The sequence below is a fragment of the Bombina bombina genome, chromosome 1 (assembly GCF_027579735.1).
Source record: "Bombina bombina isolate aBomBom1 chromosome 1, aBomBom1.pri, whole genome shotgun sequence".
In the NCBI taxonomy this organism is placed as follows: Eukaryota; Metazoa; Chordata; class Amphibia; order Anura; family Bombinatoridae; genus Bombina; species Bombina bombina.
The window spans coordinates 1,365,623,320-1,365,642,001 of NC_069499.1; the positions used below are offsets into that span (position 1 = coordinate 1,365,623,320).

Genomic DNA, 18,682 nt, shown 5'->3' on the forward strand with positions numbered 1-18,682 from the left:
CAACTTGGTCTTCTTTGCATACTTTTACTAAATTCTACCATTTTGATGTGTTTTCTTCTTCTGAAGCTGTTTTTGGTAGAAAAGTTCTTCAGGCAGCTGTTTCAGTTTGAATCTTCTGCTTATATTTTCATTTTTTTTCATTATAAAATTTAAATTATTTTGGGTGTGGATTATTTTTCAGCGGAATTGGCTGTCTTTATTTTATCCCTCCCTCTCTAGTGACTCTTGCGTGGAAAGATCCACATCTTGGGTAGTCATTATCCCATACGTCACTAGCTCATGGACTCTTGCTAATTACATGAAAGAAAACATAATTTATGTAAGAACTTACCTGATAAATTCATTTCTTTCATATTAGCAAGAGTCCATGAGGCCCACCCTTTTTGTGGTGGTTATGATTTTTTTTTGTATAAAAGCACAATTATTCCAATTCCTTATTTTTTATGCTTTCACACTTTTTTCTTATCACCCCACTTCTTGGCTAATCGTTAAACTGATTTGTGGTTGTGGTGAGGGGTGTATTTGTAGGCATTTTGAGGTTTGGGAAACTTTGCCCCTCCTGGTAGGAATGTATATCACATACGTCACTAGTTCATGGACTCTTGCTAATATGAAAGAAATGAATTTATCAGGTAAGTTCTTACATAAATTATGTTTTTTGTTTTTTTTTCTTGGTAAAATTATTGTGTAGCATGTTATTGTTTTAAGATATTTTTGTCCAATTTTAGTGTGTTACTTTCAATAAAAGTGTGGGATTTTTTTTATTGGCTCTAATAATGCAAAAAAAAAAAAAAAAACTAAAAAAAATTAATTTGAAAAAATACATTTTCGGTATCAGTTTTGGTTTTCGGCCAAATGCATCCCGGATTTTCGGATTCGGTTTCGGTCCAGAATTTCCATTTCGGTGCATCACTACCGACAACATTGCCTCGGTGGCTTACATCAACCATCAGGGGGGTACGAGGAGCTCGCTAGCCATGAGGGAGGTGTCTCGGATCTTGGAGTAGGCGGAGTCCCACAGCTGCTCGCTCTCAGCGATTCACATTACACGTGTGGACAACTGGGAAGCAGACTTTCTCAGCAGACAATCCTTCTATCCGGGGGAATGGTCTCTTCACCCGAAGTGTTTGCAGAGATTTGATCTCATGGCATCCAGACTCAATTGCAAGCTACCCCGATACAGATCGAGGTCCAGGGATCCCCACGCAGAGCTGATAGATGCCTTAGCGGTGCCTTGGGGGTTCAGCCTAGCTTACATTTTTCCACCTTTACCTTGTGTAGTGGCACGCATCAAAGAGGAGCAAGCTTCGGCCATTCTGATTGCTCCATCGTGGCTGCGGAGGACGTGATTTGCGGATCTTTTAGGGATGTCATCCTCTTCACCGTAGAGGTTACCCTGTCGCAGGGATCTGCTGGAACAGGGCCCTTTTCAACATCAAAATCTCTATTCTCTGAGGCTGAATGCGTGGAGATTGAACGCCTAGTCTTGGCCAAGAGAGGCTTTTCTGATAGTGTGATTGATACTCTAATTCAGGCAAGGAAGCCAGTCACTCATTGCATCTACCATAAGGTGTGGATGACTTACTTGTCCTGGTGTGGGAAGCATGGATATCCTTGGCATAAGGTGAAGTTATCCAGGATTTTGTCCTTTCTCCAGGAGGGTTTGGAGAAGGGTCTTGCCGCCAGTTCCTTAAAGGGACAGATTTCGGCATTGTCAGTCTGTAATAATTATGTCTCAATATGTAATCTATACATTTAAGAAGAAAAACCCTCTTTGTTCATTTTTTTAATGGCCTCTTTTCTCAAATTATGGTCAATCACAGTATAAAGGTACTAACCTCGTGCTGTTTAAAAGATATATAGATGATATTCTAATTTGTATTCGGTGGTGAAGAGGTTGAATTAATATGTTTAATAATATGAACAACAACAACAGGGGTAAAATTCACTTATGAGTATAGTCATAAGACTGTAACATCACATGGCTATAATCCATTCCTTATCCCAAACCGTTCAGGATTTGTAATACTTGTGTGGAATCCTGTAAATATGTTCCCAATTTTCTTAGATATTTCTGAAGAAATGTATCTACATATTGTGAAAAGGTTAGATGTTATGGAAACTATGCCAGATATTATTGGCCTTCCTGAAGGGTTTGAAAGTTTTTTTATGTATTTTGAGTAAAAAGTAAAATAATGGGACTCTATGGAATATAGGTCTTTTCATCTCCTAAGAGACGATAAGCCTTTTTACATATTTATTAGTGTCTCTATTACAACCACCCCTCCACCTTTACCTTTATCTACACCATACAGGTACAACGTGTGTGGTGAGCAGGTGACTTGTGTGTTTTTACTTTTGTAAGATCAACAACTCCTGAGAGTCTCCATACGGAACGGCTGCTTAACATTTGGGATTGTACCAGGTGACACCTGATTCCAAGACGGACTATTAAAGTTTTTTTATTACAATACAGAATTAATTTTAATTTCGTAGCCTCTTTGGTTGTGTGTGATTGTAGGTATGAATGATTTAAGGAGACGTCCCTATGTATGGTGCATACTGATCATTTAGTTAAGTTTATTGTTTTTATGACTATTAAATATATTTGAATTATTTGGCTTAGCTTTATTTTAGCGCCCTCCTTTACTTTGTATGATTTGGACTGTGATTTTCTGGTTATTGTGGGGTATAACCTTTTGGAGTGGCTGGCCTTGATCTATGCACAATATCTATTACAGACCACTCAACATCTTCACCAAACTCATCAAACCATATCTTTATAGACCTTGCTTTGTGCACAGCGACCCAGTCATGCTTGAACAGGAAATGGGTTCCCCAAACTGTTGCAACAAAGTTGGAAGCACTCAATTGTCTAAAATGTCTTAGGAATTAGATGACCCATCACTGGAAATTGCCCAAACCCTGAAAAACAGCAATAGACCATTTTCTTTTACACCAAACTTTACAATAGGCACTCTGCATTCCAGTAGGTAGTGTTCTCCTGGCATCTGCTCACCCAGATTCTTTCATCAGAATGTTGATAGTGAAGCAGGATTCATTACTCCAGAGAAAATGTTCTACTGCTCTAGAATCCAGTAGCGCCATGCTTTACACCACTCCAGTCGACGCTTGGCATTTCACATGTTGATGTGAGGTATATGTATATCTGCTCATCATGTAAACCCTTTTCATGAAGCTCCCAACACACAGTTTTTGTGTTGATGTTGCTTCGATAATCAGTGTGGAACTCTGTAGTGAGTGATGCAACAGATGATAGGCAATTTTTACGCACTGTGTGATTCAGCACCTGGCAGCCCCATTCTGAATTTGTGAAGTCCCTAAGCTCTTCAGTTTGACTCACTGTGCTGCCAATGTTTGTGTTTGTCTATAGAGAAATCATTGATATGTGCTGGATTTTATACTCTTATTAACATACATATACACAGTTTTAAAACTGATACTGTTTTCATTTAAATATACCATTAACAAAATGTGAATTATGGTACATAAATGTTGTCTTCTATAGGAGCTGGAAGTGTAAAGTATTTGCCTACCAAGTGTGATATAAAGTATACTGATTCCTGTTCTTTGTAAGATCTGTAACAGCCACAACTGGTTTCTATCTCAGTGTAACAGATTTGGGGAAAACACAATGTAAGAACGATTTGAAGTTTAAACTAGTGGTGTTTGCTTTGAGTGATCTGCCTTTTCTTTGTAGCAAAGGATAAAGTTGGAAACATTGCGCCCCAAAGCTGGCATACAGAAATTGGAGATTCAGCTGGAGGAGAGCATGGAGGAATGCAATCGGCTAAAGGATCTGTTTGAGAAAAAGAAGACTGAATTGAATACTGTGTCTCAAGAGTAAGAATAGTGTCCTACTGTCCTTGTATCTATACATGAGTATTTTACAATGTAACTGGTTAATCAGAAATGGTTAATGGAATTATTTAATATTTAGAGTCTATGCCAGCAAATATTGATAAAGTAATGTTTAGCTTTTCATAAAAATCATTGGGAAATAGAAAAGCTAAGAATTGATGGCCATCGCTGATTGTCATATTTTTATTCAGGAAAGAAAAAAAATAGTATCATTAAGGATCACAAGTCAGGAAGAAAAAAATATCTATGCTCATTAATATATGTAGACAAGTTCCTTATTACTAACTTTTCTTTCATAAAGGTGGTGAGAGTCCATGAGACATTACTTCTGGGGGTTATACTCCTGGCCACTAGGCGGAAGCACCAGTTTTATCCTCCGCTGGAGATGGGTGAAGAATGGAGGTGCTCCATATGTTCTGTGAGAGGGGTCCTCTGACCAATTTGAGGCCCATTTTCCCCATAGAGAGCTACTGTTTGGACAGAGGGAAGTTTATGGAATTTTGGGTAGTGGTACAATCACACTCAGTGGGAGCTCATCACAGGTGTTGCAGGGACCGGTCCCTAGCATTCTCCTGTTGGATCATCATTATACTTCAAATCCAGTCCTGCTGTCAGGACTGGATTAGCTGTCTACTGGGAGCAGTTTTTTTTCTGCAGATGGTAAGTCCAGTTTTGTGGGTGCTTATTAGGTAAGTGTGTAGTTAACATTTATTGGGGCACTCACTTAGCCTAAAGGCTATTAATTGGTACACTTAGTTTTTTACATCATAGCCAGAGGACTATTGTGACAGGCTTTATTATATGTAACGTATGGGATTTTGGGCTGCAGGAACCTTATATATTTTTAATTTGCCCTATGTTTTACCTTTTTGTAAGATATGTCTGTTATTTTGAGTGTGTTGTTTAGAATTTCGCACGCATTATTATTTTTTTTTTTTTTAATATTTTTATTGAGGTTATACAGGACAATAACAAAAATACAAAGTACAGTGGGTAATGTAATGAACACATCTTAAAATGAGTTGGCTATGTCTCTGTAACCTGAGAAGAGAGAAGATAAGGGAAATATAGTACTACAAGGTCAGCAAAAAATAAAAAGATCAAGACATCTCAATACAATAGGCTATTACCCAACTGAATGAATGAAAACCTCATTTTTCATTTATAGAAACAATAATTGTACCTCCATTGTAGGACGGGCCACTCATGGACCCATGTACTTTAAAACTCAGGGAGGTACTCTAATGTTCAACACGGTCACTCTTGGACCTGAAAGGGCATTTTAGGGGGAGAGAAATAAAATAACAAGGTGGGCTACTTTTGGGCCCCAAATGAAACCTATAAACTAGTATAGTCGCTGCAGACTTGGTAAATGCTAAAAATATATAAAACTCAAGCTGTGCCGGTTCTGAAATAACAGTAGCAAACTATTAACTATAAACTCGGTGGTCCAGGCATAGCACCCCAGGGAGACCTTATTAGTGCTGCATCTACCTCCCAGCAGGTTTGACTAGGCATAAATGTTGATAGGGGCCATTCAAACTGGCATAAGGCCAACGTGGGAACTAATCACAATATGAGGTTGAAACCCAATAAGACATTGAGGCAAGGTTTGGTTACATGGAAGGCTATGGGGGTGTAGGGGCTGAGTCAATTAGTTATATTACCTATGCAAGCTCATCCTTTACTGCTTACTCATCTAGGGATTGGGGTAGCTAGGGATGAATATAAATTTCTCCAGAACACTAATATAGCTGCTACACTAATTTAGGGGCAAGTGCTCTGCACATTCTTAGCAGCCTTGATATATAGATATCTCTGTAAACCTCTACTGCGATGGAGGATGGGATGAACTGCATAAGTCCACATTCAACCTCCCCAGGGCATATGATAATATAGACAGCAGTCTGAACCTGTTACCTCATCCTTAATAACTAGATTATATTCATAAGCACTTTAAAATTTGATACATTAGCTTTGGATGGATTAATAATGTAGAGTAGGGGTACATCAGCAGAGCAAAAAGTATATGGTGTACGTCATGTGAACCTTGTAAAACAAAACAGTATTCATCAAGGAGCTTAGACCATTAGCTTAGGAATCCCCAGCATACACTCACAGCTTTAACAGTGACAACATTAGGCTAATAGAGTACTACCTCATACATAAACCATAGGGGCTCAAATTTAAGACACAGCAGTCCCATGTTGTACGGAGAGTTTAAAAAATAAAACTTGCCAGGAAGGTAATAATACGTAATGTTCAACTTCAGGTGCCAATTTTCTAGAACCAAGCTAATGCACGGTTCCGTTGTGCATAGATCAAGGGTCCAGACTTGGCCTGCTTGACAAAGACCCTTAACCAACCTCGGGCCCTGCAGAGATAGAGACCTGCTCTGCGCTGTATGTGCTCAGCTGATGTGAAAAGGATTATACCGCACAGCGTCTCTTGCAGCTGGTAGCCACGGTGTCCAACATACCTGGGGGCCCCCTGGATCAAAAGTCTGGCCGCTGCAGTGAGTGGTTAGGAAGGCAGAGGGAAGACGAAAGGTTCCCTTAAGAAAGTTTAGACCTGCTGCTCGAATTCTAGATCTCCCCCTCTCCGGGGCAAGGCGATGGGGAGCAGTAAACGATTTTAGCGTTATGGCTGCGTTCCAGCTCTCTGCAGTGACACTCCACCCAGGGCTAACTGAGCCCGTCTTAGGTAGATTCACTTCACCTTCTGTTACCTCTGGTTTCCGCGGCGGCAACATTGTCGATAGCTTCTCCTGTCTTGCAGCCGCCGGGTGTTGGCTTGTAGCCAGTGATCGGTACCTCTCGCCCGAGGACTTTGTGTGGCCCACAGGCTGTTCTGGCCGCAAAGTAATAGTGTACAAGTGAGCGGGGGCAGTATTCTCTTGATGAAGGGCTGCTGTAGCTGCCATCTTTGACGAATTTCTCAACACTGGCTCAACTGTCAGTCCCCCTTCTAGTTCAGTCTCTTCTAGTAAGCCTAGTTCATGTAGAGGCCCCGGGGAAGTCGGTAGTCCCAGCACTCGGCCCAACTCCCGTTCTAACTCTTCAAAGTGAGACTTGAGGAGTGATTGCATCTCATATTCCCACCAGTCCACAGCACTCATTATATTTTCCATGTCACGTCTCCACCAACTATCGGATTGCAGCTTTCTGGGTTGCTAGACTTTAATGGCTGTGTACGAAGTGGCAGTCTGCAACAGCTCCGGTAGCAGAAAAATAATTATCCAGTTATATAAAAACTGGTTTGGTAACCCAGTGACCTGGGGGGGTATTAGTGCGGAAGCCCCTACAGCACTAACATTCAGACAGGAGAGGCCTCTCAACCTCGTGGCTAATTGTAGTGGAGTAAGCTGAGGAGCATAGGCAGGTCCGGGAATTGCCGTAGATTCCTGAAACTCTCTTCAATAATACAAGATTGTTTATCTTGGGTTCCTCAGCAAGAAAAATAAAAATAGAAGTTGAAACAAGTTCTTAAATATAGTTTAAGTGTAGATTAAATGCAGGACCTCCCAACAAACACGTCCTGCCGCAACAGCTATAGGCTCCGCCCCCGCACGCATTATTTTTATTTGTGCGCCCTGTTTGGGGCCTTGGATGGGGTTGGTGGGCAGCAGAATGTTAAATGCCTAGGGCAGAACAAAACCTAAATACGACACTGCCCAGGAGTAATGGCTTATGGACTCTCACCACCATGAAAGAAATTCATTTTATCAGGTAAGTATAAATTATATTTTCTTTGTAGTCATGGTGAGAGTAAGCGAAATTCCTTATTGTTGGTAATTCATCACCTGGTCACCAGGAGGAGGCAAAGACCTACAACAGGGTTTTTTTTTTTTTAATATCCCTCCTACTTCCCTGACCCTCCCAATATTTTCATTCCGTCAGTTTGACTGATTGGAGATTGAAGGCTTAGTTCTTTCCCAAAGAGTTTCTCCGACTCTGTATTGAATACCTTGATTCAGGCTCGCAAGCCTCATGGTGAAAATTTACCAAAATTTCCCAGGAGTCTTTCGGCCAGCACTCGAATGGATCATATTTCTGCACTTCCAGTTTTCTTGAATAGTGGAGGAAGGTTAAAAGTGCTATAAAAAGCTACTACAAACTATTGGGGAGTGTATATAATAATATACAATTTGTCAGTGTATAAAAAAAATATATATATTCATTTTTAGATAAAAGCGTTTATAGACAATGGATAGATAAAAAATGTATATATAAATGTGTCACATCAGCATATCTGTATTGTGAAACAATCTTAGTAAGTACAAAAACTAGGTTGGCCAACCTCAGGTAAAAAAAAGTTTTTTAGCATAAAATACAGTATGATGATAACAGGATTTTACTGTAATGTTAAAAATAAATCTATAGATTAAACAAAATATATAATGATAGAAATATAAATAGCTGAGAACTTCCGGTAGGCGGCTAACCAAGATGGCCACAGCTTCACAATGCTCCGTGAATGACTCTCGCTCATAAAAGCACTGTGGCAAATCCCAAGCCATTCAGACCTCCCTTGGCAATACTTGTGCCTGGGAAACCCGAAGGATCAGGACACTAGAACCCCTGGCCACCGAGAAGGCATTAAAAAGTCCAATTCAGCCTTTGAGTCTTTCAGATGTGCTCACTAACGAACACCTTACCGCAGCCCTTATTGAGGTCTTTGCGCCATCGTTGGACTCCCTTACAATAGCTATGGGAGAATTTCTCTGTGAAATACAAGAGCTTCACGTACCTGAACTTCGGCAAGTTTCACTAACAAAGCCGAAGGTGGCTGGGACCCCTCTGGCAACGGATACTTTGGTTACAGGCATGCGATCCTGCTCTCATGTTACCACCTCTTCACTGAGCCTGGACAACACAACCGCACAATATCTTGAACAGGCGGCGAAGAACAGTGCCACAACTCCCGGGACTATGGATTTTCAATTTGCGATATACTCACGGGAAGCGGATTGTGCCGTTGCGACCCCAGCTCTACAGCGGAGTGGACAACCCGCAGCTACACCTGATCCACTACAGTACACTACTCCTTTACAGGCTCTGCAATTAGTCGCAAGAGTTAACTGTCCCTCTGATTATCTAACTCTGGCTTTGAGGCAGCTCCTTTTTCACTATACTATTTGAGCCGCCTGCATTTGTAGTAGACACGGACGTGTATTTCCCCCAGTGCTTACGATTCTGTCTGCCAGGTGGACTACTCTTTTCAAGCTACTCAGTACAGTGCATGGAGCGGCTGGGAGACTGGCGTCTGGGAGCATCAGCTTTGACCAAGGAAGGGATAGGTTAAAATGTTTCGATTACACTCGAGCCTGTCTTCCTGGAATAAAGGAAATGTGCTGCTGCATTGCCTTAATTTATAAGTCAACGTCTTATACATCAGTTAGTTGTTTTGACTGAGCTAAACCTTTGTGTTTGTGAAAAACAGTTTATGTTGCAGAGGAAACAGCTCAAATATAGTATGATTGTGCTCATTCCCGCCTACAACCGTGTTTGTGAATAGGCTAAGCTTTACCACTTTTTGTCTCCTTTAATCAACTTCCTGCCACGGACTGCCTGCCTCTCTCCCTCCCCTGGATATCATTACTGGTTCATTTCAACCATGGTAATCTTTTTGATCTCACTGCTGTAACCTGCAAAATAATCCACTATCTTCCTAAAAATAGCACATTTGTATATTATCAGCTCCCAGAACCATGATAGATACAACACTGTTTTACTTTTTATTTCCTTAGCACTCACCTAATGTACAGTCTATGGTTTCTCAGTTCATTTAATGTTTTTCTCTATTTTTAAATACTTGTAACTCACTCTTCAGTTCTACTTGATACACATGTATAGGAAAAGTCTACTTCATACTGCACATATATAGGTAACCCCAATATAGTCTTACTCTTATGGATCTGGCTGCATGTCCTACATCACAGTCTGCACTTAACAGCTCTCAATCTTATATGGTATTAGTAACCTTGTAGAATAGTTACAGTATATTGTGCCCCGCCATCCTCCGCTTTTAATCACCCACAACCACAGATTGCCATGATTGTTTCTTATGATTACTGGTCCATTTTATATGAGGTAAGCTTGTTAAACTTGTTGAAAAAACTTACAAGTTCACCCACTACTGTCCTAATTTTCAGCATTTTCGTATATTACCAGTTCCTAGAAGTGGGGCAGATATAGCACTGTCTTATTTTCTCTCTCATTTCTTCAACATCCATTTATTGTACCATCTAAAGATTTAACGGTTCCTTTAATGTTCTTTCTTTTTTACTTTTGAAGGCTTACAACCCTCCTCTTAGTCTCTCATACTACATATACTGCATTTAGATGGGAAAACCCTTAATATAGTCATACTCACATAAGTCTGACCAAGCTCCCCATGTCACATCCTGGATTAAATGTATACACACGATATTTCTATATTATTCCCATAATTCTCCCCCCCCCCCCCCCCAAAGACTTTAGTTGATTTTTTTTTTTGGGGGGGGGGGGTTAACGTGTTTGGCTTTTGTTTTGTTTAGTTTTGTTAATATTATAAAATTTAGAGACATGGGTCCGGCACATAATGACTATTGAATAGTCTTTATGTACCTCTCAACGCAAAAACTTCTTTTGTATTGATAGCGTATACTTGAATCTTGCATACCAATGAACCAACTTTATCACACATATGTTAATATATTAATGCTTAGAATGTAGCATTGTATGCGTGTGTAAGTATTGCCTTGTACCTGTGTCTCTTCAATAAAAAAAAAAAGAATTGCAAAAAAAAAAAAATATATATATATATATATATATATATATATATATATATATATATATAAATAGCTATAACAGAACTATGATTACTATGGTGGGGAGTAAATCCAATGTCTTTAGTCAATCAAAAACTGTATCAAAAAGAGGAGGATTATCCAAAAGCAATGTAGAATTCCCTCAATAGTCTGACCTTAGTAGTCCTTAATGCGTTTAGATAAGCCTTTAGCACATAGATATCCTAGTGATGTCTGGAGTGTTTATACTTTTTCAGATTGTGTATGCTTGGTGTGTTATGCCAAATGCTGGAGCCTTACGTTAACTTGCAGTGTAAGATGCGGTCGCAGCCATTCTGCTGTAATCACGTGTCTGGATCGCTACTGCAGTATGTCAAGCTGGCGTGCTAAAAATTAGCACTATGAAGATCCTTGATCAGTATATTCCTAGCATAGGTGTCCAAGTGCCTTCTGGAGTGATGAGAATTTCTTCTTGTATCGTAGGATAATTCAGCTGACGTTGGAGCGTTAGACTTGTTTGTAACGTGAGATATGGTAGCAGCTGTTCCACTGCGCTCATGAAATTCAGTTAAGTCTGCTCTACGTCAAGCTGGAGGGCTCAGAATTAGCACTGTAGGGTTAAGGTCCTTGGTCGGTGTATTGCAACGCCTTTCGGCTGTCGGAACAGCCTTTCTCAAGCATACACCAGTTATTTTTTAGGAGCCATTTATACCCAACTTTGTTATTCAATTAGATGATTTATTCCTTGTTATGTTATTACCGTAAAACAAAACAGCAGTGTAACATCTATAATATTGTAATGATCCGTGAATTGTGCACAATTTGTCAGGCTTGCTTATTTTGATGTTTTCTTCTTTATAAGGCAGTATTTCAATGACTTGGTTAATATTTGATTGAAGGGTAATTGACAAGCAGGCAATTAATTTATTTAGATGCATTTGCTGTAGTAAATGGAGGGGATCCATCCTTACAAGGAGTGACTTTGTTATAACTTGTATCTATTCTTTTAAAAGTGCAAATGACAGATCAGACATTAACATACTGTGATGAGATCTGATGCAGAGAATTTTCAAACATTTTCAAGCATTTATAAAATATTTCTTTACTAAAATATTTATAAAATATTTATGAGGTCTTTATAAGATCTTTTTGCATTCCTATACAATATTGGAATTTAGATGATAGTAGTATTTACACAAAGATAGATGTAAAAAGGTATAGAAATAAAAGAATGAAGTGTTTTCATAATTCATGAATATTAACAATTGTTTTGTCACGTTTTTATCAGCATGTTTGTAAGATAAGTGTTTTATCTTGAGTGAGATGGGGTAAAGAAGGTGTATTATCTAACTGAACTGTTTTCTAAAATAATACCTATAAGATTAAAATCTATATTTAGGCCTTTATTGCGTAATGTTTGTAGTTTGAATATCCATTTTGCTTAATTTTTTTAAAATGAGCGTTTGACAGGTTTCTCCCTCTTTTATTGGGAGTAATTTTTGCAATGGCTGTAAAACTAAAGAATTTTAAATTACTATTATTACACATCTTGAAGTGTTTTGGAACCGGGAGATCTTTATTTATTTCTTCATCTGAATGTTCTATGGAGAGGATATGTTCCCTAATTCTCTCTCTTATAGTCCTTTCTGTTTCTCCGGTATATTGTTTGCTACATTTTTTACATTCTATTAGATAAATATTTTTATCAATGCACCTTATTGTACTCTTTAGTTTGAATTTTTTACCAGATTGGTTGGATGTGAATGACTTGGTCTTGGTAGCATGCCTGCAGGCCTTACATATTCTACATGGATAGAATCCTAGTAAGACTTCACCCGTAACTCCTTTTTCAGTTTTATGTGTGTTGTGTTTAAGTTTAGGTGCTAGTATATTTTTAAAATTTTTTGTTTTGCGGTAGACAAATTTGTGGACCTTAGGTAGACTATTCCCTATATGGGGGTCTGCTTTTAGAACATCCCAATATTTTTTAATGATTTTTTTCTAGAGCCTTTCTATCTTCACTATATACTGTTATCAATGGAAGGGATAATTCATTTGGGTCAGTAGGATTAATTAATCTTTCTCCTACATTGGTGTATCCGGTCCACGGCTTCATCCTTACTTGTGGGATATTCTCAATCCCTACAGGAAGTGGCAAAGAGAGCACACAGCAAAGCTGTCCATATAGCTCCCCTCAGGCTCCACCCCCCCAGTCATTCTCTTTGCCGCTCTAACTAGTAGCATCTCCCCAGGGGTGGTAAAGAGTATGTGGTGTTAGTTGTAGTTTTTCATTTCTTCTATCAAGAGTTTGTTATTTTAAAATTGTGCCGGCTTGTACTATTTACTCTGCAGCAGAAAGTGAAGAAGATTTCTGCTAAGAGGACTATGATTTTAGCACCAGTAACTAAAATCCATTGCTGTTCCCACGCAGGACTGTTGAAACCAGATAACATCAGTTGGGGGGAACAGTTTGCAGGCTTAACTGCTTCAGGTATGATCAGTCATTTTTCTAACAAGACCCAGTAATGCTAGAAGACTGTCAGAAATTCCCTCTGGGATAGGTAAGCCATTGTTATTAGATTCAGCAATAAAAGGATGGCTTATTTTAAGGGCTTATGCTGGTTGACACTATTGTTTTTTAGCAAGTTTTCAACTTAAATAGGTGTTTTTTTATCAACTTAAAAAACTTTTGGGGATTAATTTGCGCCTGGCACTTAGTTGGACACCTAATCTAGTCAGAAAGGCCCCTCCACTCTGGTATGCAGACGAAGGAAGCCTCATTTTCGCGCCTCAATTGTGCACTTGTTTTGACTAGCCAGTTCATGCAGCTTCACGTGGGGAGTCCGGAGGCATCAGGAACGGCTCCAGGGAGGCTTATATTCTTATCAAAATAACCCTAAGGAAGGTAAAAGCCACAGGGCAAGCTGTGGCAGAGTACTGTAGTGTGTTAACCGGTTAACTGCTGTTTTTAGCTCCGGTTTGGGCATTACGGGGTTAATTGGTCTGAAAATTTGTGTGCACCCTTTTCAAAGCATTATGACACTGTGGTGAAAATTTCATAAAAATCGGATATGTTTTTGATGGTTTTTTGATGTTTCAGTAATAAAGTGTGCACTTTTATTATTTAAAGAGACAGTAACGTTTTTGTCAAAAATAAATTTTATTGCATTGAAGTTACTTTTAAGTCTGTTAAACATGTCTGAACCTTCAGATAGCCTATGTTCTCTATGTTCAAAGGCCAAGGTGGTTCCCCCATTAAATTTATGTGTGAAATGTGCTATAGCGTCCAAACAGCTTAAGGACCGTACAATTACACTTAAAGATATAGCCCAAGATGATTCTTTAGCTGAAGGGTGTGAAGATAGCTCGCTATCCTCCCCTTCTGTGTCAACACCAGCTATGCCCGCGCAAGCGATGCCCAGTACATCTAACGCACCAATTGCGATTACTATGCAACAGTTAGCGGCAGTAATGGATAATTCTCTCTGAGCATTTTTATCCAAACTGCCAGCTTTTCCTAGGAATTGTTTAGAGAAAAGAGGGATAGGGGGGGGTAGAGTTATAGGATTGGTGCCAGGTTTTACCTATATTTATTATTAACAATAGTATTCTAATTACTGGAATTTAGTTTATATGTAACAACAGCAAAACCCGGAGTGGATTATTCAATAAGGCAACTGACAACAACTAGACAAACTAGTTGTAACTGAGAGTACAACAAAGTTTAAAGAGAGAATAATTCCACTAAGTATTATCAGATTAACTCTACTAGTATCAAAAAGTGTTCAAAATAATAAAATCGTTCCCAATCATTCATACATTAAAGTTTATTAGGTCAACTAAGGAACTCACTCTCATACAGTAGCAAAGGCTGTGAATTAAAACCACTTAAACTCTGTGGTTTGCATAATAGCTATTAGATAAGTATGTCCACTATTAGCTATCCTCAATCCGTATTGAATTAGAATTAACTAAGCCCTTACAATCCGAGGGCTGCATTAATATTATTATATAACAGTAAAGGATTAGAGGACATAAATTAAACCACTTATTAATCTATTTTCCACAAGAGTAAGCACATTAAAAACAAAACAGGAGAGACTGAGCTGCCCCTGCCGGACCCCTGACGCGCGTTTCACGAACGCTTCCTCAGAGGGGGTGCGGGCCGCTGCTACTCGGCGCCTTATATTCAGTTAAAATGCCCACCACTCACACCAGACTGGTTAAACGAATGGGAGTTGTCTCCCTATGATTGGCTGATTATCCTGTCCATCATAGCATCAACATCTTGCGTATGAGGAACTCGGAATTAAACAGTGGGTGTGATTCAGGTCATCGCTTAGTCATAGCGGCCGGACCAATCCACAACAAGCTTGTCATTCCCATACGGGGCGTGTGAGTTAGAGCTAATGTGATTGGAAGATCAAGTGCCTAAGCAGTATTTGTAAATATCGAAATTCACAAACTATAAATCCATTTGTGCATCTCTTTACAGATCAACAATAAATGATCCCCGGGACTATTAGTTATTACCCGACCTGAAACGGATTGATAATAGGGTATATTAATACAAAGTGTAACATAAGACATGCGGGCAATTTCTATCCGTATATCACATAAACAGCTCCGGTAATCCAAAATAAAACTTACTGTAATATACATACTTATTATTAAGAGGCTTGCGATGTTGGTTATCACTCAATCTTATATTATTTAACAACAGGTAATCACTGTTGTATTGTTATTTATTATAACAATCGCGAGTATGCTCTTGGATCAAATATCAGTATATTAAGTATACATTTTGTGTTTTTACTGATTATTTCTTTATGTTGTATTATAGAGCTTATTCCTCACATCTTAAGGGTGCATGTTAATGCACATGCTGTCAACAAAATATTTGCTTTCTTGCAAATGGTCTTAACTTCAACTGCATGTTAGACTGACTTTGTTGTTATAGTAATATCATATATATCAAGTTATATGTTTATACTCACACTCCAACGACATCTAAACTGCCACTGTTAAGATATTTAAATATTTTATTTATATTTTGTTCATATTTCTTATTTTTACTCATCGAGGCATATTATCTGTCTTCACAATCTTAGGATAATATATTGAATCCTTTCAAATTAATAAAATTTCCAGTCTACATCATGCCCTCCCTCCATTTGTTAATCTAGTAAATAGGATTTGCAGTTATGATCTTTGGTTCAACAGATATTACTATAACAACAAAGTCAGTCTAACATGCAGTTGAAGTTAAGACCATTTGCAAGAAAGCAAATATTTTGTTGACAGCATGTGCATTAACATGCACCCTTAAGATGTGAGGAATAAGCTCTATAATACAACATAAAGAAATAATCAGTAAAAACACAAAATGTATACTTAATATACTGATATTTGATCCAAGAGCATACTCGCGATTGTTATAATAAATAACAATACAACAGTGATTACCTGTTGTTAAATAATATAAGATTGAGTGATAACCAACATCGCAAGCCTCTTAATAATAAGTATGTATATTACTGTAAGTTTTATTTTGGATTACCGGAGCTGTTTATGTGATATACGGATAGAAATTGCCCGCATGTCTTATGTTACACTTTGTATTAATATACCCTATTATCAATCCGTTTCAGGTCGGGTAATAACTAATAGTCCCGGGGATCATTTATTGTTGATCTGTAAAGAGATGCACAAATGGATTTATAGTTTGTGAATTTCGATATTTACAAATACTGCTTAGGCACTTGATCTTCCAATTACATTAGCTCTAACTCACACGCCCCGTATGGGAATGACAAGCTTGTTGTGGATTGGTCCGGCCGCTATGACTAAGCGATGACCTGAATCACACCCACTGTTTAATTCCGAGTTCCTCATACGTAAGATGTTGATGCTATGATGGACAGGATAATCAGCCAATCATTGGGAGACAACTCCCATTCGTTTAACCAGTCTGGTGTGAGTGGTGGGCGTTTTAACTGAATATAAGGCGCCGAGTAGCAGCAGCCCGCACCCCCTCTGAGGAAGCGTTCGTGAAACGCGCGTCAGGGGTCCGGCAGGGGCAGCTCAGTCTCTCCTGTTGTTTTGTTTTTAATGTGCTTACTCTTGTGGAAAATAGATTAATAAGTGGTTTAATTTATGTCCTCTAATCCTTTACTGTTATATAATAATATTAATGCAGCCCTCGGATTGTAAGGGCTTAGTTAATTCTAATTCAACACTGATTGAGGATAGCTAATAGTGGACATACTTATCTAATAGCTATTATGCAAACCACAGAGTTTAAGTGGTTTTAATTCACAGCTTTTGCTACTGTATGAGAGTGAGTTCCTTAGTTGACCTAATAAACTTTAATGTATGAATGATTGGGAACGATTTTATTATTTTGAACACTTTTTGATACTAGTAGAGTTAATCTGATAATACTTAGTGGAATTATTCTCTCTTTAAACTTTGTTGTACTCTCAGTTACAACTAGATTGTCTAGTTGTCAGCTTTTCCTAGGAAGCGTGATTGCTCAGTTTTAAACACAGAAAATGAGCAAGCTGACGCAGAGGATAATTTATCTGTAGTGCCCTTACATCAATCTGACTTGGCGGTGAGGGAGGGCCTGCCTGAGGGAGAAATTTCTGACACAGGGAAAGTTTCTCAGCAGGCAGAGCCTGATGCCATAGCATTTAAATTTAAGCTAGAACACCTCCGTGCCCTACTTAAGGAGGTCCTAGCTACACTTGATGATTGTGATCCTTTGGTGATCCCTGAAAAATTGTGTAAAATGGACAAATTCTTAGAGGTCCCAGTACACACTGATGCATTTCCGATACCTAAGAGGGTGGCAGATATCGTGACTAAGGAGAAGCCAGGTGTACCCTTTGTTCCCCCTCCTATATTTAAGAAAATGTTCCCAATTGTTGACCCTAGAAGGGACGCATGGCAGACGGTCCCTAAGGTAGAGGGGGCAGTTTCAACGCTAGCTAAGCGCACAACTATACCAATAGAAGACAGTTGCGCTTTCAAAGATCCTATGGATAAAAAATTAGGTTTACTTAAGAAAATCTTTGTTCAACAGGGTTTTCTTCTTCAACCAATTTCTTGCATTATTCCTGTAACCACTGCAGAGGCTTTTTGGTTTGAGGAACTAGAAAACTCGCTACAAAAGGAGACTTCTTATGATGAAGTCATGGACAGAATTCACGCCCTGAAGTTGGCTAATTCTTTCATTACAGACTCCGCTTTCCAGTTAGCTAAATTAGCGGCGAAAAATTCAGGTTTTGCAATTGTGGTTCGCAGAGCGCTTTGGTTAAAGTCTTGGTCGGCGGATGTGTCGTCCAAAACAAAATTACTTAATATTCCTTTCAAGGGTAAGACCCTATTTGGGCCAGAGTTGAAGGAAATTATTTCAGATATCACTGGGGGAAAGGGCCATGCCCTTCCACAGGATACACCTTTCAAGGCTAAAAATAAGTCTAATTTTCGTTCCTTTCGCAATTTCAGGAACGGACCGACTTCCACCTCTACAGCCATTAGGCAAGAGGTTAACACATCCCAGCCCAAACCAGCATGGAAGCCATTGCAAGGCTGGAACAAGGGCAAACAGGCCAAGAAGCCTGCTGCTGCTACCAAGACAGCATGAAGGGGTAGCCCCCGATCCGGCACCGGATCTAGTAGGGGGCAGACTTTCTCTCTTTGCTCAGGCTTGGGCAAGAGATGTTCCGGACCCCTGGGCACTAGAAATTGTTTCTCAGGGGTATCTTCTAGAGTTCAAGGACCTTCCTCCAAGGGGAAGGTTCCACATGTCTCGCTTATCTTTAGACCAGATAAAGAGACAGGCATTCTTGCGTTGCGTAGAAGACCTATTAAAGATGGGAGTGATACACCCAGTTCCAACAGCGGAACAAGGACTGGGTTTTTACTCAAACCTGTTTGTAGTTCCCAAAAAAGAAGGAACTTTCAGGCCAATTCTGGACTTTAAAATTCTAAACAAATTCCTCA

At 39.1% G+C, this 18,682-nt stretch overlaps 1 protein-coding gene across 2 annotated transcripts in view; it reads left to right on the forward strand.

The window, feature by feature from the left end:
* The window catches only part of CGN (cingulin), a 380,943-nt gene that overhangs the window by 142,731 nt on the left and 219,530 nt on the right, over nt 1-18,682 (forward strand). For both annotated transcript variants that reach the window (XM_053704018.1, XM_053704029.1), the window contains exon 6: nt 3,722-3,864. In XM_053704018.1, coding sequence (XP_053559993.1) covers nt 3,722-3,864 — 143 coding nt within the window. The remainder of the gene's footprint in view (nt 1-3,721; nt 3,865-18,682) is intronic.